Source organism: Sus scrofa, chromosome 2 (genome assembly GCF_054392235.1).
Source record: "Sus scrofa isolate SSC_HxYL_T2T_F1_AM1 chromosome 2, Sscrofa_HxYL_maternal_Yorkshire_Landrace_v2.0, whole genome shotgun sequence".
Taxonomy (NCBI): domain Eukaryota; kingdom Metazoa; phylum Chordata; class Mammalia; order Artiodactyla; family Suidae; genus Sus; species Sus scrofa.
This window is the reverse complement of record NC_139384.1, coordinates 85,039,156-85,062,824: the sequence shown is the minus strand read 5'-3', so window position 1 is coordinate 85,062,824 and position 23,669 is coordinate 85,039,156. Positions and strand designations below refer to the sequence as shown.

At 44.7% G+C, this 23,669-nt stretch overlaps 1 protein-coding gene and 1 long non-coding RNA gene across 3 annotated transcripts in view; one reads left to right on the top strand and one right to left on the bottom strand.

The window, feature by feature from the left end:
• Positions 1-455: 455 nt before the first annotated feature.
• Positions 456-15,510, bottom strand: LOC146405528 (uncharacterized). Its single transcript, XR_014836638.1, has 2 exons — positions 15,392-15,510; positions 456-2,008 (listed from the first exon to the last, which is right to left on the bottom strand). It is a non-coding gene; the product is annotated as an uncharacterized LOC146405528 (long non-coding RNA).
• Positions 13,866-23,669, top strand: part of CREB3L3 (cAMP responsive element binding protein 3 like 3) — a 23,292-nt gene continuing 13,488 nt past the window's right edge. For both annotated transcript variants that reach the window (XM_085010235.1, XM_085010234.1), the window contains exon 1: positions 13,866-14,309. In XM_085010235.1, the coding sequence (XP_084866361.1) occupies positions 14,163-14,309 (147 nt within the window). In that variant the 5' untranslated portion in view covers positions 13,866-14,162. The remainder of the gene's footprint in view (positions 14,310-23,669) is intronic.

Genomic DNA, 23,669 nt, shown 5'->3' with positions numbered 1-23,669 from the left:
TGCACTCATTCAACTAACCTTTATTGAGGGTTTACTACCTGCCAGGCAGAAAGGCCTACCCCAGGGTATATGGGTTTTCACTAATTACTTCATCCAACAGAAATGTCTTGTAATCCTTCCCTGCATCAGTATCGGTCCAGATGCTTAGCTAGTCAGAGAGAGGAAGTGGGGTGGGGTGGGGCGACAACACAGGAAGTAGCAAATAAATGTACAAAAGCACAGAGGTCAATCTCTGTGGGGCCATCCCTAGACTTTCTTTTTTTTCTTTTTAGGGCCGCACCCACGGCATATGGAGGTTCCCAGGCTAGGGGTCCAATCAGAGCTACAGCTGCCAGCCTGCACCACAGCCACAGCCACGCAGGATCCTTAACCCACTGAGCAAGGCCAGGGATTGAACCTGCAACCTCATGGTTCCTCGTCAGATTCGTTTCCACTGTGCCACGATGAGAATGTCATCTTTTTATTATTTTTATTGCGATACAGTCAACATGTAACATTTATTAATTTCAAGTGCACAATGTAATGATTCAGTTTATGTGTACATTGGGACATGATCATCACAATAAGACTAGTTAACATGTGTTGCCACACGAAGTTAATAAACGTTTCTTTTCTTGTGATGAGAACTTTTAAGATTGCTTCTCTTTGCAACCTTCAAATACACAACACAGGATTATTACCCATAGTCACCATGCTGTACATTATGTCTTCAGGACCTATTTATTTTATAACAGGAAGTTTGTACCTTTTGACCCCCTTCACCCATTTCTTCCACCCTTCACCCCTAGAGTTGTTGTTTTAGTTGTTTTAAATGATTTTGTGCCATAAATGGATGGTCAAGATCATATCTATTTTACAGTTGTACAAAAAGAATCAATGCAGATTAGCAAGAACCAGGGGACAATGGAAAGAGTGTGGGGGAGGGGGCATGTTAATAAGTGGAATTTACATTTTGCCTTCCTTCTCACTACATATTTATTTCATAGCACTATTATTTAGTAATAAACAGAAAGGCATTGACTTTAAACCTTATTTTTATTTTTTTAAATTATTACTTTGGTTTTTAATTTTTGTCTCTTTGCCTTTTCTAGGGCCACGGCACATGAGGTTCCCAGGCTAGGGGTCTAATTGAAGCCGTTGCCACTGGCCTACGCCAGAGCCACAGCAACGCGGAATCCGAGCCGCGTCTGCAACCTATGCCACAGCTCATGGCACCGCCAGATCCTTAACCCACTGAGCAAGGGCAGGGATTGAACCCGCAACCTCATGGTTCCTAGTCGGATTCGTTAACCACTGAGCCACAATAGGAACTCCTTTATTATTATTTTGTTTAATCTTATTTATTTCTTATTGAGGCACAATGTATGTAATGCAAAATCTACCCATTCAAAGTGTATAGATCAGTGGGTTTTAGTATATTCATTGTGTTGTGCAGCCCTTACCACTAATTCCAGAATGTTCCATCCCCCCAAAAAGAAACCCTGTCCCCACTAGCCATTTCCCTTCATCTCCCTTTCAGCCCCTGGAAACCTGCTTTCTGTCTCTCTGGGTGAGCGCTGGCTTCTGCCACCAGGTTCTGAATGTGCCAGTAAATGCCTCCTGATGGGATCAAGTCAAAATGGGGTTTTGTCGTGATGTAATCACTCAGCTCAAAGTCCCAAACTCAAGGTTTCTAGAAAGAGCAATGATTTTTTTCCTTTTTTTTTTTTTTTTTTTTTTTTTTTTTTTACAGGGGCAATTAAAAACCTCCAGGGCTTGGCGAGATCAGAAGGCTGGGTGCAGATTTCTCTGTCAAGGTCAGTTCCTCAGATGACCCTCAATTGATGAAAGTGCTTCTTCGTCAGTCTGATTTCTGTATTTCCTGTAAAGCATCAGAGATGTTCGGGTAGTTTGGCAGATGAGGAGTCCCTCAGAAACACGGAGCCTTGGAAAACTTATTTCAAGCTTCTGGGCTTCAGTTTCCCCTTTGGCAACATGATTTCCTCCTTTGACATCAGAGCACTGTTTTCTGTAAAGGAACAGATAGTAAATATTTTCTACTAAGGGCCGGACAGTCTCTGTTGCAAAAATATATCAACAAATGGATGTGGGAGTTTCCAGGTGGCTCAGCGGATTAAGGATCTGGCGCATTGTTACTACTATGGCTCAGGTCACTGCTGTGGTGCAGGGATGATCCCTGGCCCGGGAGCTTCTTCATGCTGTGAATGTGGCCAGAAAGAGTATGGCCAGTAACATTGATATTTGCATTTCATAATATTTCCAGTACCAGAAAATATTCCTAAATTTTTTTCAGCCAGGAGTTCCCATCGTGGCTCAGTTGTTAATGAATCTGACTAGCATCCATGGGGACGCAGGTTCCATTCCTGGTCTCGCTCAGTGGGTTAAGGATCCGGCATTGCTGTGAGCTGTGGTGTAGGTTGCAGTTGTGGCTTGGATCCTAGGCTGCTGTGGCTGTAGTGTAGGCTGGCAGCTACAGCTCCAATTCAATCCCTAGCCTGGGAACCTCCATATGTGGCAGGTGTGGGCCTAAAAAGCAAAAAAATAAAATAATTTTTTTTCAGCCAGTTAAAGAATGTACAATTCAATTCTTAACTTTGAAGACAACACAACAACAGGTGGTGAGCTGACTTTGGCTCCTGGACTGTGGTTTGCCAACTCCTGATTTAGGGTATCAGGACATTCCTTACACTAGCAACCATTTGGGGTATAAGAAACAGCCATGTTCTTTGTTGCCAATTTAAGGCAAAAAAATTTCTCTCTTGGAGTTCCCGTCGTGGCGCAGTGGTTAACGAATCCGACTAGGAACCATGAGGTTGCGGGTTTGATCCCTGGTCTAGCTCAGTGGGTTAAGGATCTGGCATTGCCGTGAGCTGTGGTGTAGGTTGCAGACACGGCTCGGATCCCGTGTTGCTGTGGCTGTGGCTGTGGCTGGCAGCTGCAGCTCCAATTAGACCCCTAGCCTGGGAACCTCCATATGCTGCGGGAGCAGCCCAAGAAATGGCAAAAAGACAAAAAAAAAATTTTTCTCTCAAATTTCATTCATTCAACGACTATAACAGTTTGTTCACTCAACAAATCTTTATTGAATCCCTACTATTCACCAAGCATCAATGCTCTCATGGAGCTCAAGTTCTGATGAGGGAGAAATAGGCCACAGACAAATAAGTAAACAGTATTCCCCATGTTGTAAGTGCCATGGAGGAAAATAATGCATGCAAGAAAGGAGGAAGGAGTTCCCATTATGGCTCAGTGGGTTAAGAACTTGACTAGGATTCAGGAGAATGGGGGTTAAGGATCAGGCATTGCCACAAGCTGCAGCATAGGTAGCAGATGCAGCTTGGATCCCATGTTGCTGTTGCTGTGGTATAGGCTGGCAGCTGCAGCTCCAACTCCAAATCGACCCCTAGCCTGGGAATTTCCATATGCCATAGGTGCAGCCATTAAAACAAACAAAACAAAACAAAACATATCCAAGGGAGGAGAAAGTACAGAAGGTAGGAATAGGGCAAAGGTCACAGTTTTAAATAGGCTGTCAGGGAAGATTTCATAGAGAAGGTGACATTTGGGCAAAAGCTCAAAAAGTTGGGAGTGTGCCCCATAGGAGAACTGGAGGTCGAGTTCTGAGGTGGAGGAAAAAGCCAGTGCAAAGGCCCTGGGGCAGGAACATGCCTGGCATGTTGGAGGAACATCAGGGAGGTCTTGGGTGGCTGGGACAGGGAGTGAGACAGAGGGGGTAAGATTGATGATGGATCAACGTTAGAGTGTGAAGGAAAGAGAAAACGCAAGGACAGTCCAACGTTTTGACCTTGAGCACCTGGAAGGATGGAGCTTCCATTTTGAGAGAGAGGAATGGTAGCCCGAGGAGGAGGTTTGGAGTCAGCCAGGTTGAGTTTGAGAAACCTGTGAGACCCCCATGTGGAGATGTCAAAAGGCAGTTGGATCTACAAACCACCTTCTAACCTTCAATTGTTAACCCCCCAAATGAGGTCAGATTTCTAGAAATGATGGACAATCTGCATTTGTGATAGGAATTAGGAGGGTTCACCTTGAATATAGCTAACATCTGATATCTTGGAGAGGTGTTACTGGACTTTATAAATAACCATTGATTTTTTTTTTTTTTTTGGCCACACCCTGGGCATGCAGAACTTGCACCACAAAGGAACGCCAATCCCTGCTTTTTTTGTTAGGAGAAAGATCCAAGCATTATTTTAATTCTTGGCAAGGGATGAGTAAAGTCTTCTTACATTCAGAATTTGATAAATATTTGATGGTGGAAGTGAATGAATGAATGAATGATGAAGGAAAGAAGATTCTGAAGAAGAGTGATTTATCATCCCAAAAGTCCCTGACACAGCTGGCATGGATGCCCTGTCCCAGGAGAACCATCCTTCTTTCTGGCCGCCATACTTGTGATGCTCTGCTCACATTCCAAAAGGCAATGTCCACCCCTTCCCTCACACGATTCACACGAGAAATCCCAAATTTGCAGCATCTGCCAATTCCCGTGGTGTAAATACTAACCCTGGTCAATTTCAAGTGACTCGAGTGATGTCATTGAATCTCGCCCAACAGATCAAGCCAGTTCCAACTCACCACTGTACGTGAGTCTTTTCTGGCTTTGGCCCCAATGTCCTCTGTTAGCCTGAGCGTATATATCAGAATTCCTTTGTCATTCTCTGTCTTTACTGAGAGACACCACCCAGTCCCTGATGAAATGATGTGGGTCAAAATACTTTGGGGGAGGAGTTCCCTGGTGGGCTCAGCAAGTTAAGGGTCCACATTGTCACTGCTGTGGCTTGCGAATGAGGCTGAAAAAAAAAATTGGAGGGGACTAAATAATGGCATACAGCACAAATGCAAGGCATACAGACAGATAAAAAGCACAGATTAAGATGCAGTGTGGATACACACCAAGGGGCTTTAGAAATTTGTCCACATCTTTGACATTGACTGAGCGGGATTTAATTCACTGAAGAGTCTTTCAAGTTTGTAAAGCATGGTGGGAGAATGGGAGCATGGCCCCAGCAGGGGGATCCCTGGAGACCTTGACAGGAGTCAGGGGACAGAGTCACAGCAAGAAGAGGACCAGAGATAACCTCCCACCTCCCAGGAAACCTGGCCGGTGGGGGAGGGGGGACAAGGGAAGGGCTGCCCGGGAAGGAGGTTGAGTAGGCTGTTGCTCACAGTGTCCACTAGAGGGCGCCATGGACTGAGAAGCCAATCCGTCTCCCTCAGCCTTGGCCTCGCTAGGGTGGGATACTGGAGGGGGTGACGCTGGGTAGCAAGAGGTGGAGATGGGGATGTAAGTCTTTGCACCTTGAGGACACTTTCTATGCTTCCAGAGTTGGGTGTTGGCTGAGAAGACTTGAAAAATTAGAGCAGGAGTCTGCAAACTTTTTTTTCTTAAAGGGCTGTGTAGCAAATAGTTTAAACACAGCCTGTCACAATTAGTCACCTCTGCCTTTCTAGTCCCAAAACAGCCACAGACCACAAAATCCACAAATGGGTGTGGCTATGCGCCAATGAAATTTTATTTTTGGAGGCTTAAATTTGAATTTCATGTAATTTTTCCTGTGTCACCAAATAATTTTTCCTATTTTTTAAACTGAAATCATTTTTCAGTATTTTTAAATTATTTCAAAATGCAAGAGCTGCTTTTTGCTCTCAGTCTGTACAAAGACAGATGTGAGGGCATAGTTTGTCAACAGAGTATGGATGATAATACATATTTGTCTGACACTAGAAACCGGGTATTAAGTGCCTAAAATGCAGTGGCTCATGTAGCCCATTTAAAAGGCAGAGGAGGAGTTACCTGATATGGCGTTGTCACTGCAGTGGCTTGGGTTTGCTTCCTGGCCTAGGAACTTGGCCAAAAAAAAAAAAAAAAAAAAGGGCAGAGGAGACCTTGTTTTAACACTCACTCTATAAGTACAAAAAGACAAAAGTTTGCTCTATAAGACAAAAAGTTTCAGTAATAATTATGCAAAGCAACCAGTAGTTGTAATAGCCGGAAAAGAAATATAGAGTGAAATACTTTCTTTTGTTAAACACTCCATATATAGTCATACATAAAATAAATATCTCAGTCCAATACAGGGAAATGAATGCATACCTTTAAATTCCATTAATTGGAGTTCCTGTTGTGGCTCAGTGGTAACGAAACCGACCAGTATCTATGAGGATGTGAGTTTGATCCCTGGTCTTGCTTAGTGGGTTAAGGATCCAGTGTTGCTGTGAGCTGTGGTGTAGGCTGGCAATGCAGCTCCAATTCAGCCCATAGCCTGGGAACTTCCATATGCCACAGGTGCAGCCCTAAAAAGCAAAAAAAAAAAAAAAAAAAAAAAAAAAAAATTCCATTAATGAATTTTTTTTGGTCTTTTTGCTTTTTCTAGGGCCACTTCCTGCAGCATTCCAGGCTAGGGGGTCTAATCAGAGCTGTAGCCGCCGGCCTACGCCACAGCCACAGCAATGCGGGATCCGAGATGTGTCTGCAACCTACACCACAGCTCATGGCAACGCCGGATCCTGATCCCACTGAGCAAGGCCAGGGATTGAACCTGCAACCTCATGGTTCCTAGTCAGATTTGTTAACCACTTCGCCATGATGGGAACTATGCATTAATGAATTTTTTAAAGAAAAATTTCTCTTGGAGTTCCCAATATTTAAAAATATGGCTAAAATCCAGTAAAAATGATGTGTTTGAATTAAAATGTAAGTTTACCAAACAAAGATATTATAATTTGCAATTGCTACACCAATCTAAACTTTTTTTTGGTTGTGCCATGAGGCACGTGATAGTCCCTGGGCCTGGGATCAAACACATTCCACAGCAGTGACAACACTGGATCCTTAACCACCAGGCCACCAAGGAACTCACACTGTTACACTTTTATTATTATTATGTCTTTTTAGGGCTGTACCTGGGGCATATGGAAGGATTCAGGCTAGGAGTCTAATAGGAGCTGCAGCTCCAGGCCTAAACCACAGCCACAGTAACATGATTGATATCCAAGCTGCATCCTGGACCTAAGCTGCAGCTTGCAGCAACAGTGGATCCCTAACCCACTGAGTGAGGCCAGGAACCCTCATGGATACTAGTTGGGTTCTTAACATGCTGGGTCACAATGGGAGCTCCACCACTGTCAGAGTTTTAAACAGAAATAGAAGGTCCAAGTGGTCAGGTGGAAAAAAAAAAGTAGCTCAAACTCTGTTTCTTTGCATTTAATTTACTTTTATTTTTATTTTGGCCATGCCCACAGCATGCAGAAGTTCCCAGGCCTGGGATTGAATCCAAGCCACAGCAGCCACTCAAGCCACAGCAGTGACAATGATGGATCCTTAACCTGCTGAGCCACCAGGAACTCCTGTTTCTTTGCATTTAAAATCACTGGCCCAAGAGTTCCAGTTGTGGCTCAGTAGTAATGAACCCAACTTGTATCCATAAGAATGCTAGTTAAATCTCAGTAGGTTAAGGATCCAGTGTAGCTGTGAGCTTCAGTGTAGATTGTAGATGTGGCTTGGATCTGGCGTTGCTGTGGTGTTAGGTCGGCAGCTACAGCTCAGATTCAACTCCTACCCTGGGTACTTCCATATGCCGCAGGTGCAGCCCTAAAAAGATAAAAAATAAAATAAAATAAAATAATAAAATAAGAGTTCACGTCATGACTCAGTGGAAACGAATCTGACTAGCATTCATGAGGATGCAGGTTCGATCTCTGGCCTTGCTCGGTGGGTTGAGGATCCAGAGTTGCTGTGGGCTGTGGTATAGGTCAAAGATGTAGGATTGCTGTGGCTGTGGTATAGGCCTACGGTGCAGCTCCAATTCAACCCCCGACCTGGGAACCTCCATAAGCTGTGGATGTGGCCATAAAAAGACAAAATGAATAAATAAATAAAATAAAATAAAACCACTGGCCTATCATTGTTTATTTTGAATCTACTGTTTAAACACAAGATCCTGTAACACAACAAAGGTTAGAAATGTGAACTATGTCCAAAGAGATCTCAAAAAGAATTAGAATTGTCAACACCTGATTCTCCAAACAAACATGTGTAACTGAGTCTGTGTGTGTGTCTAGGGCCAAATGTGTTGCACAAAATTCTCCAAATTTACTCCTGGGTACAACACAATGTTTGTGAAAGGATAAATCATAAAATGTGCTAATTCAAAACTTCCAGTGGTAAAACCACAGCAATTATTCAGACCAAGAATGGACAGATCATGGCTTACCAGCCAAATCCAGGCCCATGTCTATTTTTGTAGGCGCTAAGGAGGGTTTTTTTTATACTGGCTGGGAAAAACATCAAAAGGAGAATAATATTTCACATGTGCAAAGTATAGAGGATTCAAATTTCAGTGTCCATAAAAAGAGCTTTCCTGGCACTGGACCACATTCATTGACGAATTGTCTGTGGTGGCTTTCTTGCTTGCATCTCAAGCTGGGTGGTTGCCATCTGGCCCACAGAGCTGAAAATATTTATTATCTGGCCCTTTGCGGAAAAACTTTGCTGACCCCCTGGTTTAGACCAATGAAAGATTTCTTAGGGGGAGATTATTTTGACACTGACATTGTTCAGAATTGTCTATACATGGTGATAAAAAAAAGCAAATAATAAAATTGGGTTTATTATCATATTTTGAATTCTCTACAGACTGTGGGGCCCCCTTTTTGCAGATTTTTTTTTAATTGAAGTATTGTTGATTTACTATGTTGTATTGGTTTTTGGTGTACAGCAAAGTGATTCAGTTATATATGTATATCCTTTTTCATATTCTTTTCTTTTATGGTTTATTGCAAGATATTAAATGTAGTTTCCTGTGCTGTGCAGTAGGTCCTTGTTTATCTATTTTACTTATAGTAGCCTGTATCTGCTAATCCTAAACTCCTATTTTATCTCTCTCCTTCCCTTTTCCCCTTTAATAACCATAAGTTTGTTTTCTTTTCCTCTTTCTTTTTTTTTTTTTTTTTATGGCTGTGCCTGCAGCATATGGAAGTTCCTGGGCTAGGGGTTGGATCAGAGCTTCAGCTGAGACCTAACCCACAGCCACAGCAGTGCCAGATCCAAGATGCATGCACAGCTTGTGGCAGTGCTGGATCCTTAACCCACTGAACAAGGCCAGGGATGGAACCTCCATCTTCACAGAGACAACACTGGGTCCTTAACCTGCTGAGCCACAGTGGGAATTCCTATGTCTCTGAATCCATTTCTGTTTTGTAAATAAGTTCATCTGCGTCACATATGTCATATTTTAAATTTCACATGTAAGAGATACCGTATGGTATTTGCCTTTCTTTTTCTGACCTCACTTAGTATGACAACCTCTAGGTTGATCCATATTGCTGCAAATGGCATTATTTCATTCTTTTTTATGGCTGAGTAATATTCCATTGTATAATATATCACATCTTCTTTATCCATTCATTGATGGACATTTAGATTGTTTCCATGCCTTCCTTGGCTATTTTAAATAGTGCTGCTACAAACATTGGGGATGCATGTATCTTTTCCAATAAGCGTTTCCTCCATATATTTGTCTAGGAGTGAAATTGCTGGATCATATGGTAACTATATTTTCAGTTTTTAAAGGACCCACCATACTGTTTCCCATGGTGGCTGCACCAATTTACATTCTCGCCAATGATGGAGGAAGGTTCCCTTTTCTCCACACTGTCTCCAACATTTAATATTTATAGACTTAATAATGGCCATTCTGACTGGGGTGAGGTGATACCTTGCTATAGTTTTGTTTTGCATTTCTCTAATAATTGGTGATATTGAGCACCTTTTCAAGTGCCCATTGGCCATCTGTATGGCTTCTTTGAAGAAATGTCAGTTTAGGTCTTCTGCTTATTTCTTGATTGGGTTGTTTTATTAATTATTATTATTATTTTGTCTTTTCGGGGCCAAACCTGTGGCATATGGTGGTTCCCAGGCTAGGGGTTGAATCAGAGCTACAGCTGCTGGCCTACACCACAGCCACAGCAACTCCAGATCCAAGCTGTGTCTGTGACCTACACCACAGCTCATGGCAATGATGGGCACTCCTATTTATTATTTTTAGGGCTGCACCCACCATATATGAGGTTCCCAGGTTAGAGGTTGAATGGAAGCTGTAGCTGCTGGACTACACCATGGCCACAGCAATGCCAGATCTGAGCCATGTCTGGAACCTATACTGTAGCTCATGGCAATGCTAGATCCCCGACCCACTGAGCAAGGCCAGGGATTGAACCCAAATCCCCGTGGATGCTAGTTGGATTTGTTTCTGCTGTGCCACAACGGGAACTCCCAGTTGTTGTTGTTGTTGTTGTTGTTGTTTGTCTTTTTAGGGCCGCACCTGCCTCATAGGGAGGTTCCCAGGGCTCGAATTGGAGCTGTAGCTGCCAGCCTACATCACAACCACAGCAGCACGGGATCCAAGCTGCGTCTACGACCTACACCATGGCTCACAGCAATGCCAGATCCTTAACCCACTGAGCGAGGCCAGGGATCGAACCTGAGTCCTCATGGATGCTAGTTGGGGTCATTACCCCTGAGCCATGACAGGAACTCCTGTTGTTTGTTTTCTGAGTTGTATGAGCTGTTTGTATATTTTGGAAATTAATGGGCCCCTTTTTTGATAGCACTTGGAGTGGTCTACTCCCCTCGCCTCAACTCTGGGTATATCACTGCTTACATATAAGAGCTCACTGGAGAGGGAAGTAGAGGCACAGAGAGGCCAAGTAACTTGCCCAGGATCACACAACTTGCAAGAGGGGGGCCTGGAATTGAATCCAGAGAGCTGTAACCATGACATCCCCTCTGTGCTGGAGGACAGGGCAAAGCCTGACCACCCGGCCAGATGTTGCCATGAATACTGCCACCTGGGGTCGGCTCTGGCTCACCCTGGGGGCAGCTCTAACTTCACATGATGCCTGGAATTTCAGCATCACCGCTCACAAGCTGCATAGCCTTGGGCAAGCGCGTTCCCTCCCTGAGCCTCCGTTTACTTGTCTGCAAAATGGGTATAACAAAGGCCCCACCCATCGGGGTTTTTTGGGGATGAAGTTTATTGTGTACTTCACACAGTGCCCAGCAAAGTGAGTGGTCAGTAAGTTTTAGCTGTGGTTTTTATGAAATTGAGTGGTTAGACACAGAAACTGGGCCTGGAAAGAATGGCATTGTTTTTCTTGGAGGAGGGGAGGGCAAAAGAGAGAGAGGTTGAAAAGATTCGATAAGCAAGGTGAGTCCTCCATGCACATTTGCATGCAAATTGCATATACAAAATAAACCAAATAAAAGGTAAGAACTGACTTTCTTTTCAATCCTCTTTTAAACCACCTGATTCTATCAAGAAGCACTCTTTGGAGTTCCCATTGTTGCGCCACGGAAACGAGTCCAACTAGGAACCATGAGGTTGCGGGTTGGATCCCTGGTCTCACTCAGCAAGTTAAGGATCTGGCGTTGCTGTGAGCTGTGGTGTAGGTCACATATGGGGCTCAGATCCCATGTTGCTGTGGCTGTGGCATAGGCTGGCAGCTAGTTAGACCCCTAGCCTGGGAACCCCCATGTGCCACGGATGTGGCCCTAAAAAGCAAAAAAAAAAAGAAAGAAAGAAAGAAACACTCTTTAATACCTATATGCTGATTTCTTCTTAGCAGAGTCACCTAATCTAGAACCTTCCATTGGCAGCAGTAGCTGCATAGAATCCAATAACATTGTTTACTTTCCTTTGCAGCTATTGTAGTCAGCTGATACTTAAAAAAAAAATTACTCTACCAACAAAAATAATGTCAAATAAAAGAATCCAGCTCAAAAAAAAATTACTCTAGTATTTATAATGTTTCCTTTTAAGTTATGTTTGTTGAGGAAAGAAAGTTTAGTGCCATCTTCAGCATTATTATGTACTTTCCTTATTTTCTTCAATAAATTTATTTTAGGGAGGTCCCTGGTGGTCTAGTGGTTAGCATTCACTGCTAGCTTTCCCTGATTCGGCCCAGGTTCAATCCTTGATCTGGGAGCTGAGATTCCATATCAAGTTGCTGCAAACTGCAGCCAAAAATCAATCAATCAATCAAAATAAAAAAATTATTTTAGAAAGACACTTAGAAATTCAGTGGTATAGTAGAGCAGTATCTGATGACCCAACTAGAAGGTAATTGTCAGAAGAAATGTAAAGTAAAAATAAATGTTATTCAATTCTGTTGAGGGTTGTTGTCCTTTCAAGGATCTTCTAACCAGAAGATTCTCTTGGTGATCTGAGAGTTCTATGGTGTCCTCTCTGCAGCAGAAAGGAAATTTTGGGCTTCACTACATTCCCAATGAGAAGAATCAGGGCACAGGGCTTTTTTAAACTCTTTCTCAGGCCCACTAAACTTTCATGCAAGTGGACTGGATTGTCCCCAACCTGGTGGCTTTTCCATATATATATATACACAACATGGCCCATGATTCCAATCAAACCCTGGCCAGATTTTCCCTGGGATTAAATATTAACCCTAATGTTTGACCTGGCAGGGGCTTCATTTTATATAACCTTTAGACCAATCCTCACATTTTATTCATTCTATTTTTATTATTTTATTTTATGTTTTTAGCCATGCCTGAGGCATGTGCAAATTCCTGAGTCAGGGATCAAACCGGTGCCGCAGCCGCAACCCAAGCCGAAACAGTGACAATGCTAGGTCCTTAACCTGCTGTGCCACCAGGGAACTCCAATCGTCACCTTTTACAGCTGGGGAAACAGAGTCTCAAAGTGGAGAAGTAATTCTGTTATGACACAGCCAAGTATCCTGTGCTGGGGACAGGACTTTGATCTCTTGGCACCCGGTCTAGAAAGCAATTGTGCACAAGATGGGACAGTTATGAATTGATTAGAGATGAGACTGACATTGCAACTCAGCCCAAAGCAGGACTATTTTTCTTGAGATCTGCGTTGCAGGCTGAGTTGTGGGGTTCACTTCACAAGTATATTTGGAGCTCCTTTGATTGTGGGGGGAAGGTTCTAAGGGCCAGGCGTATACCAGTGCCCAAAATACACAGATTCCTGCTTTCTGGTGTAAACAGCTAACATAGATAAACAGAGCTCCCTTCCATCGAAGGTGTTATACTGGGTGTGACTGGGGTGGGGCGACTTTGGCCAGGGGCAGCCTCTAGGGGAGGTGACCCTTGAGCTGAGACCACTGGGCTTAGGTTTCATCACAACTTTGAAAGACGTTAAGGACTGAATTGTGTGCCCTAGCCCCAGATTCATATGTTGGACTCCTAACCCCGGGGCCTCAGAATGTGACTGTATTTGGAGATGGGGGTCTTCACACAGGTAATTGAGCTAAAATGAGGTGACTAGTGTGGGCTCTAATCCGTAGGACTGGGCTCCTTGTAAAAAGGGGACCTTTGGGGAGTTCCCTCATGGTACAGTGGGTTAAGGATTCGGTGTTGTCACTGCAGCAGCTTTGATTGCTCCTGTGGTGCAGGTTCAGTCCCTGATCCCCGAACTACCACATGTGGCTGGCCGGGCCATAAAACAAACAACAACAACAAAAAAGGCAAGGGGAAAGGGCTCAGAAGGAATGGGCTCAAAAGGAACCTGATCTTGGACTTCCAGCCTCGGGCACTGGGAGAGAATACATTTCTGCTGCTCCAGGCGCTCCCCCGCCCCGTCCCCCATCCGTCTGTGGGACTTTGTTCGCCAGCCACAGGAAAGGAATTCAGAAGGTGAAGGGTGAAGGGCCAGGAGGAAATCAGGATCTGGAGACCCGGACACGCCTCCCCCACCCCCACCCTCACCCTCACCCTATGGCTTCTTTCCCAGAATCCCCTGGGGGTGGAGCCAAAGGAAACACCCACCCCTGTGTACCCTGGCCACAAGGGGAAGGAAGCTGAGATGACCACATTCACAGCCAAGGGAGGCCTCTTTTTCCTGGTGAGAGGGTCAGTTGTGACCCTTGGACCCACCAGCCATAAAACAATCTCCAGGATGAGATGAGATGGAGGCTAGACAGGGAGGGGGTGGTGGGGACGGCCCAGAGGGGTGTGGATCACGAGATGAGTTGGGGGGCTGGACTAGGCTCCAGGATCTCACAGGGCACTGCCCGGAGACCACCTGGTCTCCTGAAGCTGGGGGACCACCTTCCTATGGCTGGCTGAGGGCAAGCCCCAGACACCAGCCTTGGAGAACATGTCTGTGACACAAGGGGCCGCCCAGGCCTGTGCACAAACACATCCCACCCAGCCCCCACAGAAACTTCTAGAACCATCGCGGGACAGACCATCCACCTTCTCACCCTGGAGCAAGGCCCTCAGTCACCTCCTCAGTGTCATTGTGGTAAGGCCTCGCTGACCACCTGATATACAAGTCACCCCCCCCACAACACTCCATCTCTCTTTCCTGCTTCATTCTTCTATACTTAGTCTCTTCAATTTATTTATTGGGGTTCTCTCTGTGGCTCAGTGGGATCTGCAGCTTAGATCTAGACTGCAGCTCAGATCTGATCCCTGGCCTGTGAACTTGTGGACTCCATATACTGCGGGGTGGCCAAAAAAGAAAAAAAAAATTATTTATTTGCTTCCACACAACTGTTTTTTGGTCTTTTTGCCTTTTCTAGGGCCGCTCCTGCGGCACATTGGAGATTCCCAGGCTGGGGGTCAAATTGGAGCTCTAGCCACCGGCCTACGCCAGAGCCAGAGCAGCACGGGATCCAAGCCGTGTCTGCGATCTACACCACAGCTCACGGCAACGCCGGATCCTTAACCCACTGAGCAAGGCCAGGGATCGAACCTGCAACCTCATGGTTCCTAGTCAGATTCGTTAGCCACTGCGCCATGACAGGAATTCCCAGCGCACAACTGCTTTTCACTTAGCATCTGTCTCCCCACATTGGAACATCGGCTCTGTGGGGGCAGGGCCAGGGGAATAATTATAGTCTCTGGTGTGTCTCCAATGCCTGGCACACAGCAGGTGCTCAATAACTAGCAGGCACAAGAATGAATGAGGGAATTCTTGGACATAGTGTCCTTCAAGCTTTAGGAAGAGCAGAGAGAGGCTCCCCCCTCCCCACTCCCACCACCTGCCAACACCTCCTCCCTCATGGTATTTGGAGACCCTTGTTCAAATTTCCCATCATCACCCACCCCCACACCCCTGAGAGCCCAGAACCCCCTGAACTGGGCAGCCTGGAGGATTAGGTGTTAATCAGTTGGCGTTGCCTAAGAGGTTGATCAGAGTCCCCCTGTCCCCAGCCCCTGGCCTGCGCCCGCCACACCCATGTCACAAGGGTTTTACTCACTGCCTTTCCTGGCTGTACCCCAAGGGACGGTCCTGGAGAAGGAGGAGGGGTGAGGTGGGGGAGAGGGTGGGGGAGGAGCTGCTACTTCCGGACCTCCTCACCTCTTCCTTCAAAAACTGACCTGAAGGAAAGTGTAGAAAAGTCCCTCCAGTCATCAGTCAAAAGAATGGGGAGGTGACATGTGGCAAAGGACAAGTCTCCATCCGGCGCAGGGGACCTGGGTGTTGTCTCAATAGTGGCTGACTCATGAAGTGGCCATGGTGAGTCATAATCCCTTATTAGCCCCTCTGCCTTCCTGTGCAGTAGGGGGACTGTTGTGACCAGACGTGCTGAGGCCAAAGGGCTGAGGTGGCTAGAAACTGGCATGAGTCTGATGTGTTTGTTACAGGTACATATACTGGTAATAACAGTAACAACCATAAAGATGGCCAAACTTTGAGACCTGACTTGTGGGGGGGTCCCTTCTGAGCAATCGACATGTTTTTTGTTTCTGTTTTTGTTTTTTAGAATCATATCTATTTTTCACATATGTCATATTTTATTTTATTTTTTATTTTTTGAGGTCTTTTCTAGGGCTGTACCTGCAGCATATGGAGGTTCCCAGGCTAGGGGTCCAATCGGAGCTGTTGCCATCTGCCTATGCCAGAGCTACAGCAACGCAGGATCTGAGCCACATCTGTGACCTACACCACAGCTCATGGCAATGCCAGATCCTTAACCCACTGAGCAAGGCCAGGGATGGAACCCGTAACCTCATGGTTCCTACTTGGATTCATTAACCACTGAGCCATGACAAGAACTCCCAATCTACATGTTTTAATTGATTGAACCCCTAAAAGCCCAGTGAAGCAGGTTCTTTAACACCCATTTTACAGATGAAGAAACTGAGGCAAGAGGAGAAAAGTGATCTGTCCACAGTCACACAGCAACCAGCAGCAGAGTCAGGATTCAAACCTAGGCCCTGCTCTACCCCAGAACTGTTCCACTGATTTATCATATCACACGTTAAAGTTCCTAGGAGTTCCCTGGTGGTTCAATGAGTTAAGTATCCAGCATTGCCATTGTTGTGCCTCAGGTCACTACTGTGTGGGGTTTGATCCCTGGCCCAGAAACTTATGTATGCCTCGGGCAGCTGCATCAGAAGAGTACAAATAAAATAAAGTTTCATCTTAGTAATAAATTTTGTCAATATAAATGATCAGATTAATAAATCCAAAGTGTGATCATTTCAGGAGTTCCCGTCATGGTGCAGTGGTTAACGAGTCCAACTAGGAACCATGAGGTTGTGGGTTCGATCCCTGCCTCATTCAGTGGGTTAAGAATCCAGCATTGCCATGAGCTGTGGTGTAGGTCACAGACGCAGCTCGGATCCCATGTCGCTATGGCTCTGGCATAGGCCGGCGGCTGCAGCTCCAATTGGACCCCTAGCCTAGGAACCTCCATATGTTTCAGGTGTGGATCTAGAAAAGACAAAAAGACAAACAAACAAACAAACAAAAAAACCAAAAAGCAAAGTGTAATCATTTCAACATGCCGTCAAGATCACAATTATGAATGCAGTATTTCACTTTTTTTCCATGCTAAGTTTTGGATAGCTGTGTGTATTTCGTATGTACAACACACTTCAGTTTTTTTTTTAATTTTGTATTATAGTTGATTTACAACGTTCTGGGAGTTCCCGTTGTGGTGCAGTGGTTAACGAATCCAACTAGGAACCATGAGGTTACGGGTTCGATCCCTGCCCTTGCTCAGGGGGTTAAGGATCTGGCATTGCCATGAGCTGTGGTGTAGGTCACAGATGTGGCTCAGATCCTGCGTTGCTGTGGCTCTGGCATAGGCAGATGGCAACAGCTCCGATTGGACCCCTAGCCTGGGAACCTCCATATGCCACAGGTGTGGCCCTAGCAAAGGCAAAAAGACAAAAAAAAAAAAAAAAAAAAAAAAGATTTACAACGTTCTGTCAATTTTTGCTGTAAAGTGACTCAGTTATAAATATATACATATGTATGTGTGTATATGTATATATACATATTCTCATATTATCTTCCATCAATTTCCATCACAAGTGATTGGATATAGTTCCCTGTGCTGTACAGCAAGACCTCATTGCTTAGCCAAAGGGGAGGGGGAGAGGGAGGGAGTGGGATAGACTGGGAGTTTGGGGTTAGAAGATGCAACACACCTCAATTTGAACACTCAATTTTCATCAGAAGTCCTTGATCTGTATTTATAGAGTTCAGAAAATTTACAGTAAAAATGTAGATTCATATACCTAGCTTGTTCAATATATACACAAAAGTTTCTCATTAAGTGAACTCAGTACCAATTTTTTTTGTCCTTTTAGGGCCACACCTGAAACATATGGAGGTTCCCAGGCTAGGGGTGAAATCAAAGCTGCAGCTGCCAGCCTACATCACAGCCACTGCAGTGCCAGATCCAAGCCGCATCTGGGTCCTTAACCCACTGAGCAAGGCCAGGGATCAAACCTGCATCCTCGAGGATGTTGGTCAGATTCATTTCTGCTGAGCTGCAACAGACTCTCCAGTACCAATTTAAAAAATTTAAATTAATAAAAGTTAATATCCAGTTCCTCAGTCACACTTTTTATACTTCAAGTGCTCCATGACCATAAATAAACTTACCTCCCTATTGGCTGAACAAGTCTAATCCACAGAACCTGTAGATTACAGAAAACATTTTCTGAAAAGGGCAGGATAGTAAATATTTTCAGCTTTGTGGGCCAAAGTTCTCCCTCACAATGGGCAACAACATGAAAGCAGCTGTAAACAGTATGTAAACTAGTGGGAGTGATTGTGTGCTAATAAAACTTTATTTATAAAAACAAGCGGGGGACGGGGCGGGGGTGAGAACTGGTCCACAGGCTACAGCGCCATGCTAAACTCCCTGACCATATTTATGTGCTCAGTTGTTTCTTCTACAAGTACTAACTGGGCAGCTATTTCATACCAGGCACGGTTCCGGGCACTGGGGATACTGCACACGGTAGGTCTGATCCTAACAATTGTTTCCATTTTGCAGACAAATCCTAACCGGAGACTGCCTGGCTAGCCACCCCACACCCCTAGTGTGGGCTAGTTAAGCAAGATATGTGAAAGCATACGTGAGTTGGGGAGAACCACTTCAGCAAATCCAGAACTGGCCAAACTTTCTTGAGTATCCACCATGTCCTGAGTAGTGTCAAGGGAGATGAACAGACCTACTTTCAAGGGCCTTAGTCCGGTTTTGAAAAAACAAGACAGGAGTTCCTGTCATGGCACAGCAGAAATGAATCTGACTAGTATCCATGAGGAGGCGGGTTTGATCCCTGGCCTCACTCAGTGTGTCGGGGATCTGGTGTTGCCGTCAGCTGTGGTATAGGTTGCAGACAGGGCTCGGATCTGGCATTGCGGTGGCTATGGTTGACCCCTAGCCTGGGAACTTCCATATACCTTGGGTTTGACCCCCCCCCCAAAAAAAAAGTCAGTACTATCCCAAATGGACCTACAGAGTCAATTTCTTTCTTTCTTTCTTTCTTTCTTTTTTTTTTTTTTTTTTTTTTTTTTGTCTTTTTGCCTTTGCTAGGGCTGCTCCCAAGGCACATGGAGGTTTCCAGGCTAGGGGTCGAATCGGAGCTAGAGCCACCAGCCTACACCAGAGCCATAGCAATGCCAGATCCCAGCCGCGTCTGTGACCTACACCACAGCTCACGGCAATGCTGGATCCTTAACCCACTGAGCAAGGCCAGGGATTGAACCCGCAACCTCATGGTTCCTAGTCGGATTCATTAACCACTGAGCTACAAGAGGAACTCCCTACAGAGTCAATTTCTGAAGCTCAGGTGTGGACTTAAGGTATGGCTGAATCCAGGCCATCAGACCATGTTGTCAGGGATGGATCACTGTCTGTCTGCTCTGCTGTATTCTGGGTGGGCTTCTGTCTCAGGCAGCTTCTCCCATCATGGGGTAATGATGGCCAGCAGCCCAAAATCTATACTCCTACAGCTTGGCATCCCCAGAGTACTCATTCTGTAGAATGGAAAGGGGAGATTTGGAGTAAAGCGACACCCCCAGGGTCTAATAGCTGTGAGGATTGAAGGTAGAGTTCACACACAGGTTCACCTGTGTGCCCTAAACTAGATGCTGGGATTTTATATAGAGGAAACTTGTGTGTTTAAGTAAGAGATTGAGCATCATAATTTCATGGTGTTTCACATAGAACCCCATGACTTTTGGACATCTTACCACTTGAGTACAACTAAAACCCAAAGAGTGAAGGATTTGCCCTGAGCAAAGAGCTAATATGGACCTGGGCTATAATTCCTTCAGGCTCCATGAGTAAATGTTCCCAAGAGAAATAATATATTCATCTAAAATCAGTCATTCACATTTTAGCTAGGTCCAGTATATGTAAGTAACATCTGAGAGGGGTGTGGTTTTTTTGTTTTTTGCTTTTTGCTTTTTAGGGCCACACCTGCCGCATATGGAGGTTCCCAGGCTAGGGGTCAAATCCAAGCCATAGCTGCTGGCCTATGCCACAGCCACAGCAACGTGGGATCGTTACCCCACTGAGTGAGGCCAGGGATAGAACCCACATCCTCATGGATCCTAGTCAGATTCCTTAACCACTGAGCCACGAAGGGAACTCCTGATTTTTTTTTTTTTTTTTGCCCTAGAGAAAAAGCTAAGAACTAATCTTTGAGTTACAATGATCTAAGGGTCCACAAGTAAATGTAAATGCTCCTAAGAAAAGGAATATATATACCTGACATCAGTCACTCACATTTTAACTGGAGTTAGCTCAAAGTTATTTGAGTACATTTTCCTGTCGGAAACCACCTATGGGGAGTTCCCATTGTGGCTCAGTGGGTCAAGGACCTGATATGGTGTCTCTGAGGATGCAGGTTCAATCCCTGGCCTCACTCAGTGGGTTAAGGATCCGGCATCGCTGCAAGCTGTGGTGTGGGTCGAGGCATTGATCGGCACTGATCTGGCATTGCTGTGGCTGTGGGGTAGGCCAGCAGCTCCAGCTCCGATTCCACCCCTAGCCTGGGAACTTCCATATGCTGCAGGTGTGGCACTAAAAAGGGAAAAAAAAGAAACTACCTGTGGTAACTTTAGGGTTGGAAAGGAAGAGGGATCAAGGAGAAAAGCATGGATACAGGAGAACTGGCTCCTGGCAGAACTCAGCTGGCAACTATTATTATTATTTGATTTTTCAGGGCCATACCCACATCATATGGAGATTCCCAGGCTACGGGTCTAATTGGAGCTGTAACTGATGACCTACGCCACAACCATAGCAACGCAGGATTGTTAATCCACTGAACAAGTCCAGGGATTGAACCTGCATCTTCAAGGATGCTAGTCAGATTTGTTAACCACAGAGCTACGACATGAACTCTGGCTGGCAATTATTGATATGGCAGTGTTCACATCAGAATCCTGTGGCACAATAGGATCGGTGACATCTCTGCAGAACCAGGATGCAAGTTCAATCCCTGGCTCCACACAGTAGGTTGAAGGGTCCAGCATTGCCACAGCTGCAGCTCAGATTCAATCCCTGGCCTGGGAACTTCCATATACCCTGGGTGTAGCCATTTAAAAAAAAAAAAAGTGATTTTGTATTAGAAAACTCAAGAACCTATGGAAAAGGTATACTTTTAATTTTCTTTTCTTTTTTTTTTTTGGTCTTTTGTCTTTTTAGGGCTGCACCTGCAGCATATGGAGGTTCCCAGGCTAGGGTCCAATCAGAGCAGTAGCTGCCAGCCTACACTGCAGTCATAGCAACATGGGATCCGAGCCTCGTCTTCGACCTACACCACAGCTCACAGCAATGCTAGATCCTTAACCCACTGAGCAAGGCCAGGGATTGAACCCGCAACCTCATTGTTCTTAGTTGGATTCGTTTCTACTGTGCCATGACGGGGAATCCTCTTTTTTTTTTTTAATTTATATTGTATTTTCTTGTTTGGAAGATGTGTAACAGGTACATGGCTCAAAATTCCAAAAGTGTAAATGATTATGCAGTGAAGAGCCTTCCTCCTCCTCTACCACACTTCCTGGCTCCCAGTTCTGAAGGTGACCACCATTACCAGATTCTTAAATTTTTTAAGAAGCTGAGAAACACTGAAATAATTTTTTATTTTCCGATATTGTCCCATATCAGTACATATGGATAATCGTCATTCATTTTCACAGCTACATAATATTCCATTGTGTTAATGCATCAGAATCTATCAATCAATCTCCTATTAATGGATATCTTGGTTGTTTCATGGTACAACCACTGTATTATGTACATGGTTGTTCATTATATATTTCATATGCCTTTTACTGAAGAATTAATTTACAATAATAATGCACAGGTCTTAGGTGTGTTCAATTTGATGAGTTTTGACAATTCTGTACAATCATATAACCACCACTAAAAATAAGATATGGGAGTTCCCGTCATGGCACAGTGGTTAACGAATCTGACTAGGAACCATGAGGTTGCGGGTTCGATCCCTGGCCTTGCTCAGTGGGTTAATGATCCGGCATTGCCATGAGCTGTGGTGTAGGTCGCAGACGCGGCTCGGATCCTGCGTTGCTCTGGGTCTGGTGTAGGCTGGCAGCTACAGCTCCGATTCGACCCCTAGCCTGGGAACCTCCATATGCCGCAGGAGCGGCCCAATAAATGGCAAAAAGACAAAAAATAAAAATTAAATAAAAATAAAATTAAAAAGTTAAAAAATATAAAAATAAGATATGGAGTATTTTCATCACCCTGGAGAGTTCCTTCATGCTCTTGTCCACTCAATTCCCCACTCTACTCCAGGCAACCACTTTCTATCACCAAGAATTACTTTCACCTCTTCTCTGGTTTTCATATAAATGGAACCATACAGTACCGTATCTTTTGTGTCTGGTTTCTTTTATCACATTGCAGTCGAGTTTCATCCATGTTGTTGCATGTATTAGTAGTTTTTTCCTTTTTATGGCTGAGTAGTATTGTGTTATGTGGATATACCAATTTGTTTATTCACTCCTCTATTGTTGGATATTTGAGTTGGTTCCATTTCAGGAAAGTTATGAATAAGGTTGCTGTGAACATTCATGTACAAGTATTTCTGTGGGGGAGTTCCCATTGTGGCTCAGTGGTTATGAATCTGCCTAGTATGTATGAAGATGCAGGTTCAATCCCTGGCCTTGCTCTGTGGGTTAGGATCCCACGTTGCTGTGGCCAAGTCGTAGGCAGACAGCTGCAGTTCTGATTCGACCCCTAGCCTGGGAACTTCCATATGCCTTGGGTTCGGCCCTTAAAAAAAAGTCTTTCTGTGGACATATGTTTACATTTCCCTTAGGTAAACACTCAGGAATGACATTGCTAAGTCATACGGTAAATGCTTGTTTAATTTTATAAGGGATTGCTCAATTTTCCAAAGTTTCCCCGAGTGGGTGGACCATTTTGATTCCTACCAACAGAGGGTGAGAGTTCCAGTAGCTGCATACCTTCCACTAACATCTGACATTGCCTTTTTTATTGTAATCCTTCTAGTGGGTATCTTTAAACATTTCATATGTCAGAAATGGTTCAGTAAAGGGAGTTCCTGTCATGGTGTAGCAGAAACGAATTCAACTAGGAATAATGAGGTTGCGGGTTTGATCCCTGGCCTTGCTCAGTGGGTTAAGGTTCCAGTGTTGCGGTGAGCTGTGGTGTAGGTCGCAGACTTGGCTCAGATCTGGTGTTGCTGTAGCTGTGGTGTAGCCCAGTGACTATAGCTCTGATTAGACTAGTCTGGGAACCTCCATATGCTGAGGGTGCAGCCCTAAAACAACAAAAGCCCTCCCCCCTCAAAAAAAATTTAAGTAAAAATCGAGTAGAAATTAAAAACAAAACTTCCACCTGTAGAATCATGTGTGGGAAATGCTACAAACTCTGTCCACTCCAAGAGTATTATAGAGCATTGCAAAAGCTCTAAGTTCTGCAAAGCCATTTTTTAACACAGTTTTCCTCAATTTTGTTTGACCACAGCATCCTCTTGAGTTGTGTTTCACATTCCAACACATTGGTGGAATCTATTGTGGGAATTTTTTTTTTTTTTTTTTTTGTCTTTTGTCTTTTTGTTGTTGTTTTTGTTGCTATTTCTTGGGCCGCTTCCGCGGCACACGGAGGTTCCCAGGCTAGGGGTTGAATCGGAGCTATAGCCACCGGCCTACGCCAGAGCCACAGCAACGCGGGATCCGAGCCGTGTCTGCAACCTACACCACAGTTCACGGCAACGCCAGATCGTTAACCCACTGAGCAAGGGCAGGGACCGAACCCGCAACCTCATGGTTCCTAGTCGGATTCGTTAACCACTGCGCCACGACGGGAACTCCTATTGTGGGAATTTTTTCTTTTTTTTTTTTTGGCCTCAC